General features: G+C 43.7%; 2 protein-coding genes across 4 annotated transcripts in view; one reads left to right on the forward strand and one right to left on the reverse strand.

Annotated features, from left to right (window-relative positions):
• polr2b (RNA polymerase II subunit B) overlaps nt 1–16,400 on the reverse strand; it is a 24,778-nt gene extending 8,378 nt beyond the window's left edge. For 2 of the 3 annotated variants that reach the window (XM_036006340.1, XM_036006344.1), the window contains exons 1-19: nt 16,270–16,400; nt 14,979–15,051; nt 13,713–13,863; nt 12,977–13,089; nt 12,660–12,879; nt 12,372–12,530; nt 11,456–11,620; nt 10,914–11,110; nt 9,599–9,718; nt 9,310–9,496; nt 8,149–8,292; nt 6,809–6,948; nt 5,894–6,005; nt 5,132–5,286; nt 3,213–3,411; nt 2,204–2,372; nt 1,161–1,257; nt 579–673; nt 1–244 (exon numbers count right to left, since the gene is read on the reverse strand). The exon at nt 1–244 is cut by the window's left edge and continues 7 nt beyond it. In XM_036006340.1, the coding sequence (XP_035862233.1) occupies nt 1–244; nt 579–673; nt 1,161–1,257; nt 2,204–2,372; nt 3,213–3,411; nt 5,132–5,286; nt 5,894–6,005; nt 6,809–6,948; nt 8,149–8,292; nt 9,310–9,496; nt 9,599–9,718; nt 10,914–11,110; nt 11,456–11,620; nt 12,372–12,530; nt 12,660–12,879; nt 12,977–13,089; nt 13,713–13,863; nt 14,979–15,051; nt 16,270–16,288 (2,759 nt within the window). In that variant the 5' untranslated portion in view covers nt 16,289–16,400. Of the gene's footprint in view, nt 245–578; nt 674–1,160; nt 1,258–2,203; nt 2,373–3,212; nt 3,412–5,131; nt 5,287–5,893; nt 6,006–6,808; nt 6,949–8,148; nt 8,293–9,309; nt 9,497–9,598; nt 9,719–10,913; nt 11,111–11,455; nt 11,621–12,371; nt 12,531–12,659; nt 12,880–12,976; nt 13,090–13,180; nt 13,199–13,712; nt 13,864–14,978; nt 15,052–16,269 lie in introns of those variants that run through there. The other variant, XM_036006349.1, reaches the window with a different exon arrangement.
• nfkb1 (nuclear factor of kappa light polypeptide gene enhancer in B-cells 1) overlaps nt 1–18,019 on the forward strand; it is a 1,201,612-nt gene that overhangs the window by 1,094,301 nt on the left and 89,292 nt on the right. The window lies entirely within an intron of this gene.

Raw genomic sequence — 18,019 nt, forward strand, 5'->3', positions numbered from 1 at the left:
TTGCAGAACTTGTACCCCTCCTGGTTGAGCGTGACCATCACCTGGTCCACGATGCCCGTCTCGCTGGTCCTCAGGAACGTGCTGCAGTCTCGTTTGGTGTAGCGTCGGTTGGTGCTGTCGAGCTCGTCGTCGTTCTCCGGCAGCGTCACCGTCTTCCCGATGATCACGTCCTCGCCGGACACACGCACGCCGGGGGCGATCAGCCCGTCGTCGTCCAGTTTATCGTAGATGGCGTGTCTCATACCTGAGGACCGTTTGGATGAGAAGGTTAGACTAGTGTCCAAATCACTCTCGAGAGACTTCTCATCACGCCCTCAGATAAACAGGACTCTGGATTTTATTTGCTTTATGATTATTTTATCGAGGCATTCTCATGAGACAATTATGGCAATAAAGAGGTGAATGAAGAAGAATCTTAATTAGTTTACTGTGGGTGTTACTTATGGGAATCAGTTTGAGGAGTGCCTACGGTAGTGCATTTTACACATTTTATCGTGGCATGGTCTGGTCTCGTTGCAACCCCTCTAAGTCTGAGTCCTCTAAGATGATTCAACAAGCAAACAGGAAACAGTTCTCACCTGAACAGGTTTCACGTGTCGGCTTCTCAAAGATCTCCTCCTGATCGAAACCTTTCTTAGACTCCTGCTCTTTGTACGATCGATAGAAAACAGATCTGCAGGGTGAAAACTGACTTAAAGACAGAAACAAACACAGCAGAGTTTCCTCTACCTTTGCCCCATGAAAGAAAATATATATATATATATATATATATATATATATATATATATATATATACATATACATATACATATATATATATATATATATATATATACATATATATATATATATATATATTTTAGGGGTGGGGAGAAAAAACGATAAAGCACAATACTGTACACATGTTGTGTATATTAATAGAGATGCCAAGTAGTAAGGTAGGTAATAAATTGCACTATTCTGCAGAATATCACAATAAGTTTAAATTGCAGTCGTTTCCTATCATGGGGCCTCTGGGGATTCCCAACCCTATAATTTATTCTCATTTAGTCTTGACTACGTTCTGCTGTCATTTAAAGTGGCCTTCATTCCTTTGCTGTCTTTAGATGTGTTTTTGGGTGACATCAGTAACACGCTGGCTGTAGACGCCAGTAACCGACCTGAAGAAGCCTCGGTCCACGGCCGAGCGGTTCATGATCACAGAGTCCTCCTGGTTGTATCCCGTGTACGAGGCGATCGCCACGATGGAGTTGATCCCTGAAAACACCAGACAAAGTCTCACTTAGATACTAGCTAGTTTATATCGACAGCGATTCATTAGGGGATTGTTCCGCCGCCGCCGGAGGTTCCTCATTTAGGCCGGCTGTCCGTCACACCTCCCTTCCTCTTCCTCTGTTCTAACCTCTAAGCTAATGGTTTTTACACAAACGTAGAACAAAGTGGCAAAAACATCAGAAAAGGCAACGAAAACATTGAAATAAATAAATAAACTAAAATAAGCATAAAAACATGGTCAAATGTGCCAAAGTCAGGAATAAGTTACAAAAAACTTAAAAACACTTCAGGGTTGCTCCGGTGCCGCCAGATGTCCGTCCCCTTCCTCTGTCTCTGTGTTGGCGTTCTAACCTCCGGTGGATTTGTGAGGACTATGGTTAACTGCTCCTCAGATCTCTGCAGGGTAAATCCAGACAGCTAGCTAGACTATCTGTCCCTCTGACTAAAATACTTCTGATCGTCCACATGTCCCCCCAGAACCAGTTCCTTCCTGAGACTATTTAGCAGAGGCACTGTGGCTCCGTCCGGAGCATAGCCCCGCCCACGATCATTCTGATTGGCTTAAAGAAATGTCAATCAACCAGAGCAGGTTGTTCTCCCATCCAGGAATGCTGAGAGGACTAGTCTAGACATTGACTAGATTATATTGTATATTGAATTATGTTCATCAGTGAACTGTCACATTGTTCAGTGATCCTACGGGTCTGAAGCTCCACTCCGAGTGTTACCGTTCACACTCAGATGACCCGTCATGAACTGACTGACAGTCAACTCTTCCTGGAACTGAAACCAGAGTTACATTTTCATATATATATATATATATATATATATATATATATATATATTCGTACAGGAAGCTGAATAATGTAGGGATTTCTGTGAACTATCCACTGAGCTTTGGTCCTGCCTGTCCAGGTGTGTGTGTTACCTGCGGGCAGCTCTCTGAAGCGCAGGTACTCCATGGATCTGGTGGTGACCAGCGGTTTCTGAGGGTAGTACAACACGTGGGCCAGCGTGTCCATCCGAACGTGGAAGTTGGTGATGTAGACGCCCATGGCCTGTTTCCCCATGGCAGACTGGTACGTGTTCCTGGGAGACTAGACCAAGAGTAGATCACTGAGTACGGTGTATTATAATATAATATAATGTAATATAATATATATAATAATAATATAATTATAATTAGCAGAGAGTTTCCCCATGGCAGACTGGTACGTGTTCCTGGGAGACTAGAACAAGAGTAGATCACTGAGTACGGTGTCAACACCAAAATATTCTTTCACAGGATGGGTTAGACAGTTAGCAGAAAGACAGACAGTTAGCAGAGAGTTAGACAGTTAGCAGAGACATAGACAGTTAGCAGAGAGATAGACAGTTAGCAGAGAGATAGACAGCAGAGAGTTAGACAGTTAGCAGAGAGTTAGACAGTTAGCAGAGCGTTAGACAGACAGGTAGCAGATAGGATGATAGAAGCACAGACTCCCAGGATCATGGATGGGTTATAATAATAATGATAATAATAATAATAATAATAATAATAATAATAATAATAATAATGATAATAATAATAATAATGATAATAATAATAATAATAATAATAATGATAATAATAATGATAATAATAATGATGATAATAATAATAATAATAATGATGATAATAATAATAATAATAATAATGATGATAATAATAATGATGATAATAATAATAATAATAATAATAATAATAATAATAATAATGATAATAATAATAATGATAATAATAATAATGATGATAATAATAATGATGATAATAATAATAATAATAATAATGATAATAATAATAATAATAATAATGATAATGATAATAATAATGATAATAATAATAATAATAATAATAATAATAATAATAATAATAATAATAATGATAATAATAATAATAATAATAATAATAATAATACCTGGTTGTGGTCGGGGAAGGGGATGATGGAAGCACAGACTCCCAGGATCATGGATGGGTGGATCTCACAGTGCGTGTAGGTGGAGCAGTAGGCCACGCCCTTCTCCTGGAGGTCGTCAGGCGTCATGGCCAGCATCACCGTCTCCTCCTCCAGAGTATCGATGTACTCAACCACGCCGCTCGCCACCAGATCCTGCCAGCTGACCACAGACACAACACACAGCGTTACTACTAGTATTACTACTAGTACCAGTACCAGTACTACTACTACTACTAGTACAGATACAGACAATCCTGCCAGCTGACCACAGACACAACACACAGCGTTACTACTACTACTACTACTAGTACAGATACAGACGATCCTGCCAGCTGACCACAGACACAACAGACAAACTCTAAGGGCTGTATTTTAACGATCTGAAATGCGAGTATCAAAAGCCAAACGCAAGTAGCTTTGTGGGCGGATCTCGGGTGCTGTTGCTATGATACCGGCGGGATAAATGACTCTTGCGCCCGACGCAAATCTAAAATGGGTTGGTCTGAAGTAGCTACATTACTCATAGGGGTGGTTTGGGAGTAACGTGCAATAATGGCGGATTGCTACTATAATGGCGGATAGCTATTATAATGGCGGATAGCTATTATAATGGCGGATAGCTATTATAATGGCGGATAGCTATTATAATGGTGGATAGCTATTATAATGGTGGATAGCTATTATAATGGTGGATAGCTATTATAATGGCGGATAGCTATTATAATGGCGGATAGCTATTATAATGGTGGATAGCTATTATAATGGTGGATAGCTATTATAATGGTGGATTGCTATTATAATGGCGGATTAGGCGCACACTCTCAATACATCCATGGGCGCACGCCAGGAGCGGTTCACAGCCGAGGAGACTGACATTTGCTATTGATTTTTCTTTTTGACAAAATGTAAATAAAGAAATGTCACAAAAACATAATTTCCGATGTTTTGGGCTCACTCTCACTGAATCACGAGGTTATGAATGCATGGTGATATGTTTGCAGTGTAGTCTAACATCAGACCGAGATGACCTCACTGTAGACGATGCAGCTCTTCTGTCTCTCCTCTCCCGTGCTGCTGCTGCTGGGGCATCGGCACATGCAGCTCAACATCACATCTCCTTAAGTCCTCTAATATTTCCTCATTTATGTCATCAACACATCAAAGACTCATGGAAATGTTGTGTAAAACAAGGTCATATGTTTCCTTGTATTTATGTATGTATGTATGTATAACTGCTGGGTCCGTGAGATGAGAGAAGCAAAGTGTATGCGCGGTGCACACTCTACATTATGGCCAAGCATGCCCCCTTAAAATAGCATCTGAATAACACGCAATGACTTTAGACTAGGTTTTTCCTGGTCTGTGGCGGAAATGTTTTCTGAAACTGAATAATAGCACCAGGGAACGTTTGCGCCGGAACATGCCTCCTCTTTTTCCTGAACCGCCCCCGGGAGAGCAAGTTCATTCCCTAATTTACCGCCGTGAGTCTGTGGAGGGAAAAGTCCGCTGTGTGTCGGGTGCAAAATAGGAATGATACATGCGTCAGTGTACAAAGTCAATTGCGCTGGGTGCACGATAGGACCCTAAAAGATCAACGGACAAAATCTACGGGAAGAATCATCAAAGTCTGCAGAAACGGTCAGCAAACTGCAGTTGTAACCTGCAGTTCTCCGTAGTTTCCCTGTAGTTCAGTAGTTTTTTCGTACCTGTACCGGAGGTCTTACCTGTACTTGTACCTGTACTTGTACCGGAGGTCTTACCTGTACTTGTGCCGGAGGTCTTACCTGTACTTGTACCTGTACTTGTACCGGAGGTCTTACCTGTACTTGTGCCGGAGGTCTTACCTGTACTTGTACCTGTACTTGTGCCAGAGGTCTTACCTGTAGTTGTTGTACTCCCGCTCCTTCAGCTGGTCGATGTGTCGTCTCTTCAGCAGCAGTTTCTGTTTCTCTACGATCAGCAGCGGCCGGCAGATCCGTCCGGCGTCCGTGTAGATTCTGATCTCTCGCTCTCGGATGTCTCGGATCATCGACACCTAAAACATATTATATTATATATACGACGCTATATATCTTATTATTTATCTGTTTAAATATTAACATATATCTGTATAGAGGACACGGCTGGGGACATTTGATATCCTGTGCAGACCAAACGTCTCTCAGAACTTTCTGATGTCCCAAATCTGTCCTTCCATCACTTCCTGCTGAAGGCCTTCTTCTCTAAAACCACCCAATAAACAGTTTCCTTAAAATAATAAACAGCAGCTGGCTACAGCGACAGATGGTCCCACCAAGAGCCAGGTTCTGCCCGAGGTTTCGCCCTAAAGCAAGGTTTTCCTCACCACGGTTGCACCAAACGCTTGCTCGAGGGAAATTCTTGTCTCTATGAATGATAGAGTGTGGTCTAGGCCTACGTTGTGTCTCTATGAATGATAGAGTGTGGTCTAGACCTACGTTGTGTCTCTATGAATGATAGAGTGTGGTCTAGACCTACGTTGTGTCTCTATGAATGATAGAGTGTGGTCTAGGCCTACTCCTAAGTGTCCTGAGTAACTGATCTGATACTGGTACTTTAAGAAGTAAAATAAGAAACATATCAGTCTGTTATGAGATAATCTGTAATGATGAGCGTTTGGTTACCTCGGAGACGATGATGTCCATCTGTCTGCGGAGCTTCCTCAGCGTGTTCATCAGCTGTTCGGGATCTTTGTGGATTCCCACCCAGCAGCCGTTCACAAAGATCTTAGTGGCACTGAAACATGTAAACACAAAGATCTTAGTGTCTGAAACATATAAACACAAAGATCTTAGTGTCTGAAACATGTAAACACAAAGATCTTAGTGTCTGAAACATATAAACACAAAGATCTTAGTGTCTGAAACATATAAACACAAAGATCTTAGTGTCTGAAACATGTAAACACAAAGATCTTAGTGTCTGAAACATGTAAACACAAAGATCTTAGTGTCTGAAACATGTAAACACAAAGATCTTAGTGTCTGAAACATATAAACACAAAGATCTTAGTGTCTGAAACATGTAAACACAAAGATCTTAGTGTCTGAAACATAAACACAAAGATCTTAGTGTCTGAAACATGTAAACACAAAGATCTTAGTGTCTGAAACATGTAAACACAAAGATCTTAGTGTCTGAAACATGTAAACACAAAGATCTTAGTGTCTGAAACATATAAACACAAAGATCTTAGTGTCTGAAACATATAAACACAAAGATCTTAGTGTCTGAAACATAAACACAAAGATATTAGTGTCTGAAACATAAACACAAAGATATTAGTGTCTGAAACATATAAACACAAAGATCTTAGTGTCTGAAACATAAACACAAAGATATTAGTGTCTGAAACATATAAACACAAAGATATTAGTGTCTGAAACATATAAACACAAAGATCTTAGTGTCTGAAACATAAACACAAAGATATTAGTGTCTGAAACATATAAACACAAAGATATTAGTGTCTGAAACATAAACACAAACAGAGAAACTAAATGCTGAGACTGTGATATGTATTTAAAGCAGCGACTGACTCTGCGATGGCGGCCGGAGAGATCTCCTCCAGGTTCTCCATGCTCCACTCCTCCAGGAACTCCAGGATGGGAGACGGCTGCGAGCCGACGGAGATGTAGGCCATGAGGGCCAAGTTCTTCACCAGACCTACAGCGTGGCCCTGGAACACAGAAACACAGGAATATACATCAATATACACCTACAAATATACATGTATATGTATAGACATTAGAGGTGTGCATATTCACTGATCTCCCGATTTGATTATGATTATCAGGTCTTCGATTCGATATCTCGATGCATCAAATCGTGTTTCTATTAAAGCCATAGAGGATATTTAATTCATAGCTTTTCAAGCTTCAACAACAAAACATTCTGCAGAGCTCTAATACTAAATAAACTGGATACATAAAACTACAGCACTGAGCACATGGCACTTCCTGAATGTGCAAAACATCCCAGAATATGTAAACAGAAATGTTGTTAGGCCTACATTAAATTAAACAGAAATAATGGATTATGTCCTGGCCGATTATTGATGCAGCATCGTCCATGTCCACGATTCAATGCATCGATTATTTGATTAATTTCAACACCTCTAATAGACATATACAGTATGTACGTACTGTGTGTGTGTATATATATATATATATATATATATATACATATATTTATTAGGGCCGGGACTCGATTAAAAAAATTAATCTAATTAATTAGAGGCTTTGTAATTAATTAATCGAAATTAATCTCATTTTAATCGGTCGGGCTAACGTCCACGCTAACTCCTATGTGTTTTGCGTTGAGGTGATATTTGAGGCTGATGTGCTGCGGTGATTCCTTGTTGCATAGCTTGAACACAACCATGCTCTTGTCGACGCTTCCATCCTTTCGTTTTTTAAAACAAAATTTCCCATCCACGGGGCCAAGCAAAGCGGTCTCGTCAGCTTCTTCGTTCATGTTCACTGTGGTTTGTTGTTGTCGGAGGTCAAGAACGCTAGTTGGTGCTCCAGTATAATCGGTCCGTCGAAACTATTCATTGAAAAACGTTCCGCGGTGCAAAAATAAGTGTGGTTAAAATTATGTTATTTATTTTTTGCGTAATTAATTAACGCGTTAAAGTCCCGTAATTAATTAATCTTAATTAACGCGTTAAAGTCCCGGCCCTAATATATATATATATATATATACACGTCTATGAGCTCTCCTCCAAGCAAGCTGCGACAACTAACAACCACCATTTTGTTGTGTCCCAATCAAATGACCAAGGCAAACGATCAATAGCCTTTCTATCTGTTTTAGTTCTGTGATCTGTAGAAGGAATATGGAAACCATTTTGACTGGTTTTAGTTCTGTGTTTTACCTCTGGCGTCTCGGCAGGACACACCATCCCCCACAGCGTGTTGTGCAGCTGTCGCGGTTTGGCCAGCTTCCCGTCTCTGCCGATAGGAGAGTTTACTCGCCGGAGGTGAGACAGAGTGGAGGCGAAGGTCAGGCGGTTCAGCACCTGCAGGAAGGAGAAACCAAACCGTTTGGTTATGTTGTTAATGAAGATGTTTGGTGATGTGTTCTGGGTGATGTGTTTTGGCTGATGTGTTCTGGCTGATGTGTTCTGGGTGATGTGTTCTGGCTGATGTGTTCTGGGTGATGTGTTCTGGGTGATGTGTTCTGGCTGATGTGTTCTGGCTGATGTGTTCTGGCTGATGTGTTCTGGCTGATGTGTTTTGGCTGATGTGTTTTGGCTGATGTGTTCTGGCTGATGTGTTTTGGCTGATGTGTTGTGGCTGATGTGTTTTGGCTGATGTGTTTTGGCTGATGTTTTCTGGGTGATGTGTTCTGGGTGATGTGTTTTAGGTGATGTGTTTTGGCTGATGTGTTCTGGCTGATGTGTTTTGGCTGATGTGTTTTGGCTGATGTGTTCTGGCTGATGTGTTCTGGCTGATGTGTTCTGGGTGATGTGTTCTGGCTGATGTGTTCTGGGTGATGTGTTCTGGGTGATGTGTTGTGGGTGATGTGTTGTGGGTGATGTGTTTTGGCTGATGTGTTTTGGCTGATGTGTTTTGGCTGATGTGTTGTGGCTGATGTGTTTTGGCTGATGTGTTCTGGCTGATGTGTTTTGGCTGATGTGTTCTGGCTGATGTGTTCTGGGTGATGTGTTCTGGGTGATGTGTTTTGGCTGATGTGTTGTGGCTGATGTGTTTTGGCTGATGTGTTGTGGCTGATGTGTTTTGGCTGATGTGTTCTGGCTGATGTGTTCTGGCTGATGTGTTCTGGCTGATGTGTTTTGGCTGATGTGTTTTGGCTGATGTGTTTTGGCTGATGTGTTCTGGGTGATGTGTTCTGGGTGATGTGTTCTGGGTGATGTGTTGTGGCTGATGTGTTCTGGGTGATGTGTTTTGGCTGATGTGTTGTGGCTGATGTGTTTTAGGTGATGTGTTGTGGCTGATGTGTTTTAGGTGATGTGTTTTGGCTGATGTGTTGTGGCTGATGTGTTTTGGGTGATGTGTTTTGGCTGATGTGTGACCTGGGAGACGCCAGCGCGGGCCTGGTGAGCCTTCTTCACGTCGCCCCAGTTCCCAGTGGCCAGTGAGTACTTCAGCCCGTCAGAGATGATTCGGGTTTTGATGGCGAGCTCCAGATTGAAGTCTTTCCCTCGGTCGATGAACTTCTGAGCGTAGATCCTGATCTCCTTCAGGAGGTTCTTAAACATCCTGAAAGTTTATCATCCGCTTTATTTCACATATTAACGTGTATAAAAGTACGTGTTTATGTTTTCTGAGTGTTAAAGTTATAGTTGTAAGAAGAAGCCCCACCCCCTGAACAGGAAGGCCAATAGGGGCCCGGCCAGGTCCAGTCTCTTGTTGCCGTAGTGATCTCTGTCATCCAGCTCTCTTCTGCCGAGAGCGGCGAGCAGCAACCTGTGGACCATGTACCTGAAAACACACACACAATACACACTGTTACACACACACACACAGACCTGTGGACCATGTACCTGAAAACACACACAGTACACACTGTTACACACAATACAGACCGTTACACATACAGTACAATTAAGAGTTGCATTTTCCCTGATTCATTTCTGGGTTCTCCTTCTCCATAAACAGGAAATCAAGGAGAGGCTGTGTGTGTGTGTGTGTGTGTGTGTGTGTGTGTGTGGGTGTGTGTAGTATGTGTGTGTAGCGTGTAGTATGTGTAGTGTGTAGTATAGTGTGTCTCTCACCCTAAGAAATAGGCCTTCTTGGTCTCACAGAAGTCGCTGACTCCGACGTGTGGCAGCATTTCTTTAGTGTGTAGTGTGTGTGTATAGTGTGTAGTATGTGTAGTATGTGTGTAGTATATATATGTGTGTGTAGTATGTAGTGTGTAGTATATAGTGTGTGTAGTGTGTAGTATGTGTGTAGTATATGTGTGTAGTATGTGTGTAGTATATATGTGTAGTGTGTAGTATGCAGTGTGTAGTATGTGTGTAGTATATGTGTGTGTAGTATGTAGTGTGTGTGTGTGTAGTATGTGTGTAGTATATATGTGTGTGTAGTATGTAGTGTATGTGTGTAGTATGTAGTGTGTAGTATGTGTGTAGTATGTGTGTAGTATATGTGTGTGTAGCGTGTAGTATGTGTAGTATGTGTGTAGTATATATATGTGTGTAGTGTGTAGTATGTGTGTAGTGTGTAGTATGTGTGTAGTGTGTAGTATGTAGTATGTGTGTAGTATATATGTGTGTGTAGTATGTAGTGTGTGTGTGTAGTGTGTAGTATGTAGTGTGTGTGTGTAGTGTGTAGTATGTGTGTAGTATAGATGTGTGTGTAGCGTGTAGTATGTGTAGTGTGTAGTATAGTGTGTCTCTCACCCTAAGAAATAGGCCTTCTTGGTCTCACTGAAGTCGCTGACTCCGACGTGTGTAGTATATATGTGTGTGTAGTATGTAGTGTGTGTGTGTAGTGTGTAGTATGTAGTGTAGTATATATGTGTAGTGTAGTATGTAGTGTGTAGTATGTAGTGTGTAGTATATAGTGTGTGTAGTATGTAGTGTGTGTGTGTAGTGTGTAGTGTGTAGTATGTAGTGTGTGTGTGTAGTGTGTAGTGTGTAGTGTGTAGTGTGTAGTATAGTGTGTCTCTCACCCTAAGAAATAGGCCTTCTTGGTCTCACAGAAGTCGCTGACTCCGACGTGTGGCAGCATTTCTTTCTGCAGGACTTCTTTGGCGTATTTGATCCGGCGCTCCTTGGTCACGCCGGGCTTGGCTCCTCGGGAGCCGATGAAGTTCAGCGCCACGTTCTGCTCCTGGATCACAAACGCCTCGTCCAGAGACGGCTTCACCTGAAACACAGCGGTGACATCACGGTGACATCACGGCCCAGGGGGCGGGGCTAACAACCACTCATCAATAACTGAGAATCAGACTTGGTACACGATACTTTAGATCACACACAGTTATTAAGTTGTCTGTTTTGTGTGACCTCGAAGACGAATCTTCAGACTTTCTGTTATGAACTATTGAAGATATATAACTATGTGTGTGTACTGTTGGTATGTAGTACGTTTGTTGTTATGTAGTATGAAGGTACTGGGTGTGTAATATTCTAGTGAATGAGTAGTATCTCGTGTGTATGTTGTCATGTAGTATAAATGTACTAGGTGTGTGTAGTAAGAGACGTAACGGACCATCTCCATCATCTCGGGGTCGTCGAAGTCGTAGATGATGTGCTCCAGGATGTCTCTGTCGGACACGAAGCCCAGCGCTCTGAACACGATGATGATGGGCACTTCCTGTCGGATGTACGGCAGCGTGGACACGATCCTCTGACCGATGGCGCTCTTCTTCACGCCCTGGGAGACGACCACAGTCAGAATCATCATTAAAGGACAGTTCCAGAGCACAATGCTAATGCTAGCTTTAAACAAGCTACCGCTGACCGGTAGTTAGCTGCTAACGCTAGCTTTAAACAAGCTACCGCTGACCGGTAGTTAGCTGCTAACGCTAGCTTTAAACAAGCTACCGCTGACCGGTAGTTAGCTGCTAACGCTAGCTTTCGGGGCAGATGGTAAATCTGTATTTGTCTCACCACACTTCCACGGTAGCATCATGAGGTCCCTACATGCTAACCCTAGCACTGAGAACTTTGGAAGTGTACAGACAGATTATTAAACAGATGGATTATAAAGACAGTAGCGTTCATGTTTACATGCAGCCACCATCTTAGAAAACAGCCCCTACCAGTCGAACCACGAACGCCGTGTTTGAGCTCTGTTACTGGCTACTGGCTGCACGCCGTTCATAGCTACAATACATCCTCTCGGAGTTACTCGTAGCTAGAATGCATCCTCTCGGAGTTACTCGTAGCTAGAATGCATCCTCTCTGAGTTACGCGTAGCTAGAATGCATCCTCTCGGAGTTACGCGTAGCTAGAATGCATCCTCTGTGAGTTATGCGTAGCTAGAATGCATCCTCTCTGAGTTACTCATAGCTAGAATACATCCTCTCTGGGTTACTCGTAGCTAGGATACGTAGCTTCTTCCCCGCGGTGAGACAGAAAGCGTCTCAGCCCCAGATGGACTAAGATGTAAATTAAGTACTGACCTGCCCCCCCCGGGCCATCATGCTGACCCAGATGGTGCTGGTAGGACGGGACGAGTTCTCCAAACAGGACCGGCACTCGCCTGTGTACGCGTACTTCGAGTCCTTCTTGGCAAACACGTAGACCGTGTTGGTGGCCATCTTCTCCTGAGCTATCAGAACCTGGGAAAGAAAGCCACGCTGGTCAAATACTGAGGTACACACACACACACACACACACACACACACACACACACACAGAGACACACACACACGATGATGTCAGCGGGGCGTGATGATGTCACAGCGTACCTTCTCGGAGCCGTTGATGATGAAGTAGCCGCCGGGGTCGAGCGGACACTCGTTGAGCTCACACAGGTCTCTGTCCGTCAGGCCGCTCAGCAGACAGTAGGTGGAGCGAAGCATGATGGGAATCTTCCCGATGAACGTCTTCTGGTGCTGTGTCTGCAGCTGGTCCTCGCCCTCCTTTATGATCGTCTTGGTGATGTCCACGTACAGCGGCGCCGAGTACCTGTGAGGGTGGGCAGGGGCGGGGTCAGAGGTCACCCTGACTCAAAGGGTCGCGGGTTACAGGCCGCTGAGATCAGCTGACAGGAAACGAGACTTACGTGAGGTTTCGTAGCCGGGCTTCGTTGGGCATCATGGGAGACGGCGCTCCGTCTCTCTCCCAGTGGGTCGGCTTGGACAGGTAGATCTGCTCGAACTTCAGCAGGTAACGGGGCTGGAACAGGAAGCACACTGAGGTCACGCTGAGGTCATACTGATAACACGCTGAGGTCATACTGATGGGGGGTGTCCCCCCCCCCTCTTACCGGCTCCTCCACCTCTCCAGATGTTACCCCCCCCTCTTACTGGCTCCTCCACCTCTCCAGATGTTACCCCCCCCCCTCTTACTGGCTCCTCCACCTCTCCAGATGTTGCCCCCCCCTCTTACTGGCTCCTCCACCTCTCCAGATGTTACCCCCCCCCCTCTTACTGGCTCCTCCACCTCTCCAGATGTTACCCCCCCCTCTTACTGGCTCCTCCACCTCTCCAGATGTTGCCCCCCCCCCTCTTACTGGCTCCTCCACCTCTCCAGATGTTACCCCCCCCCTCTTACTGGCTCCTCCACCTCTCCAGATGTTGCCCCCCCCCTCTTACTGGCTCCTCCACCTCTCCAGATGTGACCCCCCCCCTCTTACTGGCTCCTCCACCTCTCCAGATGTTGCCCCCCCCCCCTCTTACTGGCTCCTCCACCTCTCCAGATGTTACCCCCCCCTCTTACTGGCTCCTCCACCTCTCCAGATGTTACCCCCCCCTCTTACTGGCTCCTCCACCTCTCCAGATGTTACCCCCCCCTCTTACCGGCTCCTCCACCTCTCCAGATGTGTGCTGGGCCTCAGCCTGCAGGTCGATCGGCGGAGCGTCTTCTACGATCCTCTGGACCGACATCTGGATGAACTCATCGAAGGAGTCCAGCTGCTGGCGCACCAGCCCCTTCTCGTCAAAATAAGAGCTGAAACACAGAGAGACCGTCAAAATAAGAGCTGAAACAGAGAGAGGAACCCGTCAAAATAAGAGCTGAAACACAGAGAGGAAACCATCAAAATAAGAGCTGAAACACAGAGAGGAACCCGTTAAAATAAGAGCTGAAACAGAGAGAGGAAACCATCAAAATAAGAGCTGAAACAGAGAGAGAGAACTCGTTAAAATAAGAGCTGCAAACAGAGGTCCTCATTTAAGAAATGTGCGTACGACCTAAAACAGGCGCAGGACGGGCGTACGCCGATTCCTACGCAAAGCTCGGCATTTATCAATTTGAACGTGAGCGTAGGCTGCGATAAAATCTCACGTCTGGTCTGAACTTGTGTACACATGTTTTGGAGTCAGTGTGGACTTGCGGTGCTATATACTATACTATACACGGCAGAAAAAGTCTGCAGCATAGTTTTAGCCTGTGGGGTTCTCCCTCACAGCTGTTGCCTGGCTCTGACTCATGAAAACACGAGTAAAATGAAAGACACTGCATAAACTCCGCTACGGTGGGTTTATTTAAATATAGGTACACCATGTAGGCCTAAGAGATTGCAGTATAAGCCTATATTACTATTAGGACTATAGCATACATATGTCAAGGATGTATAAATTAAATAAACTTCAGCTGGAGTCTGATTTACTACTACAACACTGTTGACTGCATCAGTGATCTCTTTCAATTCAGCATTCTTTCTCCAGCCTTTAATACCAGCTCTCAGGCTGCCGAATAGTGAACCTGAGATATCAGCTGGTTTCTCTCCACCTCTGAGAAGAGCCGCTTCTCAGCCGGATTACGTCTCGCCATGTCGTAAACTGTAGGGGCGAGGCCTCAAAACCCAGAATATATTGGGGCGTGATATTTAAATTACGATGGTTTCCAGCCGCTGCATTTATCAACGTACGACCATTCTTACGCTCTGATTGGTGCGATACGAACGCTTCATGAATCACACATGGAGTCTGTCGTCAGATGATGTCTGCGCTGGTTTCTAGTCAGGTTGATAAATGAGGGCAAGAGAGAGAACCCGTCAAAATAAGAGCTGGAAACAGAGAGAGAACCCGTCAAAATAAGAGCTTATTTCCTCCCCAGGTTACCTGATGACGATCCAGCACGCTTCCTGCCACAGATCTGGAGTGATCTCATCATCGTCCTCTTCATACTGAGGATCTAATACACACACACACACACACACACATAGAGAGACACACACACACACACACACACACACACATAGAGAGAGACACACACACACACACACACACACACACACACACACACATAGAGAGACACACACACACACACACACACACACATAGAGAGACACACACACACACACACACACACACACACACACATAGAGAGAGACACACACACACACACACACACACACACACACACATAGAGAGACACACACACACACACACACACACACACACACACACACACACACACACACACACACACACACACACACACACACACACACACACACACACACACACACACACACACACACACACACACACACACACAGAGAGACACACACACACACACATAGAGAGACACACACACACACACACACACACACACACACACACAGGTTACGTCATCAGTGGAGGTGTAACGGGACATAATGAATCAGATCTGTGTTCCTGAACTCTTTGTGATTTGAGGATATAAATGTTACATAAGTTAATATAAGTTAATATGTGATGGAGAATATGAGATAGTTCTGTAGTTAGGACTGATCTGATGGAGAATATAAGATAATATAAGATAATATGAGATAATATAAGTTAATATAAATGTTATATAAGTTAATATCAGTTAATATAACATAAGATAATACAAGTTAATATCAGTTAATATAAGATAATACAAGTTAATATCAGTTAATATAAGATAATATAAGTTAATATAAGTTAATATGTGATGAGAATATAAGATAATATGAGATAATATCAGTTAATATAAGATAATATCAGTTAATATGTGATGAGAATATAAGATAATGAGATAATATGAGATAATATAAGATAATATAAGTGTTAATATGTGATAGCTCTGTAGTTAGGACTGATCTGTTGATCGACGTGACCGCGGAGTACTGCTGTGTACTACTTATACTACTTATTGTACTTGTTCTAATGAATACTTTTACTCAAGTCAGGTATCCGAGTATTTCTTCCCTCTCAAACCCAACCAGCTGGACTTTAGTTACTGAACAGCAGCCTCTGTTAGCCGTTAGCTGTTAGCATGTTAGCCTGTTAGCAGTAACAAAGCACAGAGCAGATAGCATCCTCTGCTAGCTGTTAGCATAGTTACCTCCTGTTTAGAAGAAGGTCATTAAGGTTAGCATGCAGCTAAGCTAAAGGCTCCGCTCACCTTCGTCCTGGTCGTACATCTTTTATTCTCTTAAATCCCCAAAACTCCTCAAACTAACTCCGACAGGAGGACGTTCTGCACAACACAACAGCGCGCCCCGGAAACACATGTCACTTCCGCTCTGCTTCTTCTCTGATCAAGAGAATGAGATGACGCAGAGATGACGCAGTGCTGCCCCCATCTGGCTGGACTGAGACACTGCAGCGCCACAGGAACCCGTTAAACTGGGTATAACCCGGTCTAAACTGGTCTAAACTGGGTATATATATATATATATATATATATAGTTCAGACCCAAACATCTCCAGATCGTCTTTCAGCCGACTCTGATCCTCCAGATCTGGAGGTTCAGACATCCACCTGTCTCACAACTACACTGTCTCACAACTACACTGTCTCACAACTTCACTGTCTCACAACTTCACTGTCTCACAACTACACTGTCTCACAACTTCACTGTCTCACAACTACACTGTCTCACAACTACACTGTCTCACAACTTCACTGTCTCACAACTACACTGTCTCACAACTTCACTGTCTCACAACTACACTGTCTCACAACTACACTGTCTCAAAACTTCACTGTCTCACAACTACACTGTCTCACAACTTCACTGTCTCACAACTTCACTGTCTCACAACTACACTGTCTCACAACTTCACTGTCTCACAACTACACTGTCTCACAACTACACTGTCTCACAACTTCACTGTCTCACAACTACACTGTCTCACAACTTCACTGTCTCACAACTACACTGTCTCACAACTACACTGTCTCACAACTTCACTGTCTCACAACTACACTGTCTCACAACTACACTGTCTCTCTCTCAACTTCACTGTCTCTCTCTCAACTTCACTGTCTCACAACTACACTGTCTCACAACTTCACTGTCTCACAACTTCACTGTCTCTCAACTTCACTGTCTCTCAACTACACTGTCTCTCTCTCAACTTCACTGTCTCACAACTTCAGTGTCTCTCTCTCAACTTCACTGTCTCACAACTTCACTGTCTCACAACTACACTGTCTCTCTCTCAACTTCACTGTCTCTCTCTCAACTTCACTGTCTCACAACTTCACTGTCTCTCTCTCAACTTCACTGTCTCACAACTTCACTGTCTCTCTCTCAACTTCACTGTCTCACAACTTCACTGTCTCACAACTTCACTGTCTCTCTCTCAACTTCACTGTCTCACAACTTCACTGTCTCTCAACTTCACTGTCTCTCTCTCAACTTCACTGTCTCACAACTTCACTGTCTCACAACATCACTGTCTCACAACTACACTGTCTCTCTCTCTCAACTTCACTGTCTCTCTCTCAACTTCACTGTCTCACAACTTCACTGTCTCTCTCTCAACTTCACTGTCTCACAACTTCACTGTCTCTCTCTCAACTTCACTGTCTCTCTCACAACTTCACTGTCTCTCTCACAACTTCACCGTCTCTCTCTCAACTTCACTGTCTCACAACTTCACTGTCTCTCTCTCAACTTCACTGTCTCACAACTGTCTCTCAACTTCACTGTCTCTCTCTCAACTTCACTGTCTCTCTCTCAACTTCACTGTCTCACAACTTCACTGTCTCTCTCTCAACTTCACTGTCTCACAACTTCACTGTCTCTCTCTCAACTTCACTGTCTCACAACGTCACTGTCTCTCAACTTCACTGTCTCTCTCTCAACTTCACTGTCTCTCTCTCAACTTCACTGTCTCACAACTTCACTATCTCACAACTACAC

This window comes from Sander lucioperca, chromosome 1 (genome assembly GCF_008315115.2).
Source record: "Sander lucioperca isolate FBNREF2018 chromosome 1, SLUC_FBN_1.2, whole genome shotgun sequence".
Taxonomy (NCBI): Eukaryota; Metazoa; Chordata; class Actinopteri; order Perciformes; family Percidae; genus Sander; species Sander lucioperca.